The sequence below is a fragment of the Geospiza fortis genome, unplaced genomic scaffold, assembly GCF_000277835.1.
Source record: "Geospiza fortis unplaced genomic scaffold, GeoFor_1.0 scaffold488, whole genome shotgun sequence".
Taxonomy (NCBI): Eukaryota; Metazoa; Chordata; class Aves; order Passeriformes; family Thraupidae; genus Geospiza; species Geospiza fortis.
The window spans coordinates 3,170,101-3,177,140 of NW_005054365.1; the positions used below are offsets into that span (position 1 = coordinate 3,170,101).

At 44.7% G+C, this 7,040-nt stretch overlaps 1 protein-coding gene across 6 annotated transcripts in view; it reads right to left on the minus strand.

Moving 5' to 3' along the window:
• Positions 1 to 294: 294 nt before the first annotated feature.
• The window catches only part of DYM (dymeclin), a 198,948-nt gene continuing 192,202 nt past the window's right edge, over positions 295 to 7,040 (minus strand). For 5 of the 6 annotated variants that reach the window (XM_005424193.3, XM_031059634.1, XM_031059633.1 and 2 more), the window contains one exon: positions 295 to 2,780. In XM_005424193.3, coding sequence (XP_005424250.1) covers positions 2,631 to 2,780 — 150 coding nt within the window. In that variant the 3' untranslated portion in view covers positions 295 to 2,630. The remainder of the gene's footprint in view (positions 2,781 to 7,040) is intronic. The other variant, XM_031059632.1, reaches the window with a different exon arrangement.

The following is a 7,040-nucleotide window of genomic DNA, read 5'->3' on the forward strand; positions in this document are numbered from 1 at the left end:
GTCTGGTCTTGTGTGGACAACCCTGTCCCCTCTCTGCTTTCCCCCATGACTGTGCATTCCCAGCGTCCCACTGTGACCATTAAAGCTGAGCTGGCAAGAGGTGACATTCCATGTGACACTGCAGCACGACATGTTCCTTCCTTTACCAGACACTGACTTGAACACTGATTTACTTTACACAACAAATAAATTTACACTCTTCTTCATTGCACATCGTGAAGGACATTATAAAACCTCGATCAGGTTGGGCCTGATGATCACACCAAGACCTGTGACAAAACACACCACCCTGTATTTACTGTTTCATCTTTTTTTATTTTTGTAATTACGCATAATAAATCTTTCACACAAAGTAAAAGGATCCCTAAGGTGAAGGAAAAACAGAGTATTTGTGACCATACCAGACTGCAGATGTCAGGACACTGCCAGGCCCACATCACACTCCAGCTCTTGGGAGAGCCAACGGGGCCAGCATGAATTTCTGCCTAAATCTTGGTCTGGCTCTGCTGTTTTGGCTTTAGGTGGTAACTCCAGCTGTTCCAAACCAGCTGGCATCCAGGAGCAGGGTATTTCATGAAACACACAAGGAAATTACGCCATCAGAACAAACCTCTGCACCTCAGTGTCACCACAATGGGAGGACAGTGAGAGAGAATTTTCTGTGCGGCGACGCCGATGATGGTTCACTGTTGGACCTTTTCTATCAGACTGCTGCTTCATGTGCTCCTCTCTTGCAAAAAGCCCTTTCACAGACAAATCAGGTTTTCTGCAGTCTGACACCTGGCTGAGCAGCGTCTGCCCTGGCAGAGCCTCTCTGGTGCTGCTCACCCCGGAGTGTTTAAAACAGATGAACATTGAGCCAGCCCAGCAGCTTTAGAATCCACGGTTTAAAAGTGCATCTTCAGACTGACCTTTCCAAATCTGGGCAGCCCTGTTGACTCACAAACACTCTTAGTCTTTTAATAAAGACAAAATTACAAATCACTACACTAACCAAGAATAGTTATCCCCTTTTGACGTTTGCTTAAAGACCAAAACAAAACAGAATAAATCCAAAATACAGATCAACTTATGTGCAGCTCAGTCATGGTTCATTAATTTCTCCTATTTGTCTAAGAAAACACTGCATCTCCAGTCTTACCATCGTCTTTTCTCAAAAGCTTCTGCCATTTCAAAGCCCTAAATGCTCATGGGCTCTATATATCCCTTTGCAGCTATATTTAAATAAATTTGGAAAGTTTTCTTTTTTTTTTTTTTACAAGCCAGCATTTCCATTTGTGTAGGACTCAAATGGACTTCTGTCTCTAAATAAGCAGATAAAAGGAAAGTACAATCTTAGCACATCCTTCAGAGGGATGAAACGGTGCAAGAAATTCTATTTAAAGCCATTCAAAGGACTTTCTGAAAGCAAACGCACCCAATTCCTCAGGTCAACAAACAGAACATGCTGTAGCAAGCAGTGAATACAGAGGGTTGCCACGCATCTTCAAGAACTAATTCCTTGAAATTGAAGTTTTGGCATGCAATGCACTGCTGACAGTCCCCCACACAGCAGCACGTGGGACGAGGAGAGTGGGTGCACGTGTGTGCAACAGGCATCCCCAAAATACGATCCCCACTTTGAAAAATGAGATTTCTTTCAAAATCACACCACTTCTTTTGCTTTTCCCACTGCTGAAACAGGTATATCAGGAAAGGGCACTTGAAAACAACCAAAAAAGAGAGTAGTATTCTACATTCAGGTAAATTTATACTTCTGCCATAAAACTTTAAAAGCCAAGAGGAGGTTTTCAACACAGAGCTTTGTCAAGGATCCCCAAAACACACTGTCACCATTACGCACAGATTTACAGGACACTGGTCTATTTTACAATCTTGTAATTATTTTCTTTGGACTTTTTTTCCCCTCTTCCCTTACACGTTCAATTTCCAGGAACAATTTTGCACAGGAGCACAGAAAAACAAGTCTGTAAGGGACTTGACTCCGAAAGCAGGTGTTTCTTGCCCTCTGGAGAGTATTTGTCAGTCAAACAACAACAACAACAGAAGACTTGCTATTGAAAATCCTCCCACAAACATCTAAATCAAGTGTTTTGAATCTGCCTGGGAGCTAACCTGATTAAGATGCTGCTTGCTTAGTTCCCTCGGATGACAGCGTAGACAGCAATTTAAGGGCTGCAGCCTTGACAGTGCCACAGAAACGAAGGGCTGTGAGTGGAAACAAGGATTAGGTAACGAGCACCCCACGGCAGTGTCCAAGAGACCATAAAAAGCTTGACCCAAGGAAGCTGCCTGCTCCAAAGAGCCAAAAATACAAACACTCCTTCCAAATCAAAGCCTGCAATCTCATTTAGCCTGTTAAGTTAAAAGGACGATCAGGTTTGTGGTTGGTAGTAACATCATACCCCATGTGTAAGGCCTCATTTTCATCAAACAAGCTCTAGGTTACGGACTATAAACACAAGGTTGCCTACAAGCCATCAGTGCCCCACACCAGTCTGTCCCAGCGTGAGGCTGGGCTGGACACTGGTTCTGGGGTCACGGGCGCAGTTGGAGGGGGTCAGGTTGGAAGGGGTGCAGAGGTTCAATTCCTGTAGGATGGAGCGGGGCTGGCCTGGCCGGGGTGCCCCTCAGCCCGAGTCCATGGTGAAGAGCTGGATGTCACGGGGGTTCCAGTACAGGGCCACGGCAGAGTTGTACACCAGGGACCACACGTAGGGGATGAAGAACTCCTCAGGCTGCTCCTCCTCCACGTACTTAAACTTCAGCTCGGGGAATTTCTGCAACAAGAAGCCAGAGACCAGTGAGGGAAGGTTTGCATGTCTGCTTACAAACACACAGCCCACATAAACACTGAAGAAAGAGGTTTGGTGAAAAAAATAATGGAAGGAACTAAACCATTAGAACCCAAGGAAAATATTTATAGGATAAAGAGAACATTTATAATTTCTTCTTTGAATTAAATGCTACATTAGCATATTGTATTCGAGCCTTTTACCATTGGTCACAATCCATTTGCCTGTTAACAGACTAAACACGTGAATCCTTTACAAAACACAAAGGTCTCAAGGAAAACTCATTTTTAGCAGCCCTGCAAAAGCCTTCTTGCTTGTGCATGTACAAACATATTTATTGCATTTTCCCTTATAAACATTTTGCCATTAATTGTACTTGGCTCCTTAGCAGGAGAATCCTCTGAAAAGGCTGAAAGCATAAACACAGCTTATGGTAACATAGGATCACAGAATATCCTGAGCTGGAAGGGACCCACCAAGATCACCCAGCCCAGCTCCTGCCCTGCACAGACCCCAACAATCCCACCCTGTGCATCCCTGGCAGCGCTGTCCAAAGGCTCCTGGAGCTCTGGCAGCCTCGGGGCTGTGCCCATCCCTGGGGCGCCTGGGCAGTGCCAGCACCCTCTGGGGGAGAGCCTTTCCCTGATATCCAAACTAACCCTCCCTGACACAGCTCCAGCCGTTTCCTGGGTCCTGTCGCCAGTCACCAGCGAGCAGAGACAGACATGCTGCAACCTCAAGTTCCCATTTTTCTCATTTTTTCCCTCCCAAAGCAGTGCACACTGCAAACCCACCAGGCTCACTCTTGGTAAGCGTGTATTTTGGAAAGAGCTGAGTCTAGTTTTGTATTGTGCTCTTCACTTTATCCACTTCTAAATGTTGCCTGTGTCTGAGCTTGGCAGAGTCTCAGGCAAAAGCCGCATTACAATGATCACTAGAGTAAGATAAAACATGACCCATTTTATTATTTATAAGGCTGTGGCTAAGACTAAGAATAAACTCCTCTGTGTGACATGATCAGAACAAGCACAGGAATGGCTAAGGAGTCTCTTTGCCCATTAATAATGAAGGGATTCCCTATCCTATTTCTTGAGCTCAGTGTCCTGTTTCCTTGCCTTAAGGGTACAAGAATTCTGGCTGGATCAGTCTCCTTTGAGGGGGCATTTCTTGGACACTTGGTTTTCAGGGTTAGGTATGTAACTTCAATACTCCCATGTTATTTGTACTCTTGGAGTCAGAAAACATGTACACTTGTAGAAAAGTTGTAGAAATATGTGGATGTGGCACCTGGGGACACAGGTTGGTGGTGGCCTTGACACTGCTGGGAGAGCAGCTGAACTCCAAGATCTTGGAAGCTTTTCCAACCTAAAGGATTCTGCACTATCTCTGTTCAAGGAGGCAGCTAAAGGTAGGGCTGTTAAAGGCTCCTCTGCATCTAACTCCTGTTGAGTTCAAAGCCCAGAATCTCAAAGGTACATCAGCAAGTTTAATTTCCTGTGCCAGACATGCAGTTTGTGGTAGAGAACTCTCCCACAGCCGTTCTGTGCGTCTAAGCCACTTTCCACCACCTCTCTACAACCTCTCTTCTCCAAGTCTGTTTTGACCAGCCTGTTTAATCTTCTGCATCACTTTGGTTTTTTCACTCTTAGGTACCTTAGACCCATACTCACCCCCCACCTCTCACTTCCAATCTCTCAGCCTACTGCCATGCCAACCCCTTTCCACTGCATCCTTATCCTCTCTCTTTAGCATACTTTTCTCTTTTGTACTCACCTAACCTTTCTTTTCTCACCAGCCTTGTGAGTGCCTCCTTTTCATTGACACTCTCTATCCCTTCCCCACTTGGCTCCCAGTTCTGAAGTTGTCCCTGTCTTCCCCCTCTACCACCCCCCCAAACAAGCCTTCATGTATATTTTCATTAGTATTTATTTTGTTTAAAAAAGCCCTGACATTCTACTCTGCTTATCCTCAGTGTAATCTTCCCCACTTCCTTCCAAAACTTCCTGGCTTGTGGTCAGTGTAGACAGGAGCACATTCTGCTCAGCAAGCACTGCATCAGCAGAATGAATGGTTCAACCTCAGGATTACACCATGGCAACACTTCCAGCCAAAGGAAAGTCTCACATAGCTGCCACTCTTCACCCCAGGGGCGGCATGCTTCTCACCAGGGATGCAGCCCATGGTAGCCCTTCTGGGAGGGAAGAAGGGGAAAGTGATTCAAGATTCTAACTTGAATTGAATTAAACACAACCTTCTTTTTCACCTTCAGGTCACAGATGTAGCTACTGGCTATGCAAACATTAGTGGCAGTAGCCTGGGACCATTCTTGGGCTCTTGGGCAGCTTAAAAAACATCTTCAGCCTCAAAACAGTAGGCAAAAATACATCAGAAATTCCAAGAGCTGCATCTGAGATACTCAGGTCTTACTATCCCATTATCTCTCAGCTGGAAGGGCAGCATAAAATGGCTCAGGTAGCATTCATATTTTCAGGCAATAAGCCATGCATTGATTTTATTATTCAGCCTCTCTTCAGGCTGATCGATGTTGCCATTTACTGCAATCGTACCGTAGCAATTTAATAATCAATTTCAGATTAAAGTCTGAGTGTAACTCACTGCAGTCAGCCTGGACTCTCTGACACTCAACATGTGCTTTGAACAGCCTATGGGGGTGTCTTGGAAATGCAGACAAGGAGAATGAGATTTTTAAGGAGAGCAGTAATATACACTGCCACTATATATACACAGTTTTGATTAAGCCTATATAAAAAGAATGTAGATAACATTAGGAGTGATGGATTTTTGAGGGTCCACCTGAACAGCATGCTCAGGACAGCTCAATGCATTGCTGATGAGACATGAAAAATTAGAATTCCAGGCCAGCAATTCAAACCCACATTCTTTAGATGACTGCAACGACCCACAGCTGTGTGCTGGCCGTGTTTTCTTATTCATTTAAAATGAGAAATTCTAGAGGTCCAGCATGGAGAGAACTGCACCAGCATCTTTGGGGTGTGCATGTAGCACTTGGAAATATAGTTTAATAGTGAGCACAGTCCTGCTGAGTTAATGTTTGAACTCAATGATCTTAGAGGGCTTTTCCAACCTCAATGATTCTATGACGTAACTTGCAAGATTAACCATGGCAGCCATCCACTGTTGAGATAAAAAACTACCCACACTGTTTCACTAACAGAGTGTTCACTGAAAACAGAATTTGTTAACAAACAAAATAATCAAAAGTTTCTTCCTTAAGAGAATGACTTTATAACAATTTGTAACAGCAGGATTTAAACAACATGTAAAAAGTTTGATTGATGCCAAAAAGCGTTAAGATTTTCAAAAAGCTTTTCAAGATTTTCAGGTGACAGTCCAAGGAATGCTTAAATTCCTATTTGTGTCATTTGTCTCCTGTATGTCCTGCTTCAAATAAGTGATCAGGAGCCTTGGGCCCTGGCTGTGTGCTGCAGACACACAAGAGGTGACACTGTAAAGCAACCAGGCACATGGATCTCAGAGCACTCCCAGAAATAGCCCAACCAGCAGTGGTGAGGACTTTATCATGGTTAACAAAATTGCCAAAGTGGCACATCAAACCTGCAGTGCACAAATCTATTTTCTTCTACCTTGCTGCTGTTGTGTTCAACTTACTTCTGGAAAGACACTGGCACCCTAGCTGGTGACACTCCAATGAACCAGATTTTTAGCACCACTTACAAAGAGAGACCGTGCTAAGGCATCTTAAACAGCAGTCTTAATGATAGAGGAAAAGCCTTGGCATGGGATGAATCATCCCTTTTTTTCCTTCATTGCCCTGTTTGTTTGGATGGATGGTGTGGAAAGATGGAGCCCCTCTGCTCTGGAGCCAGCCTGGCACAGCTGGGGCTGCTCAGCTGCACAAGAGAAGGCTCCAGGGACACCTCAGAGCCCCTGCCAGGGCCTCCAGGGGCTCCAGGAGAAAGAGATGGAGAGCAATTTTTTATAAGGACAGATAGTGACAGGACAAGACAAATGGTTTTAACCTAAAAGATGAATGATGTAGATGAAATGTTAGGAGGATATTCTATCTTAGTCACGTAGTTTTTGTAAAGAAGCTGGAACTCTGATCTCATCACGGGATCTCAGAATGGTTTGGGCGGGAAGGGACCTTGAAGCTCATCCAGTGCCATCCATTGTCACAGGCAGGGACACCTTCCACTATCCCAGGTTGCTCCAAGCCCTGTCCAACCTGACCTTGGACACCTT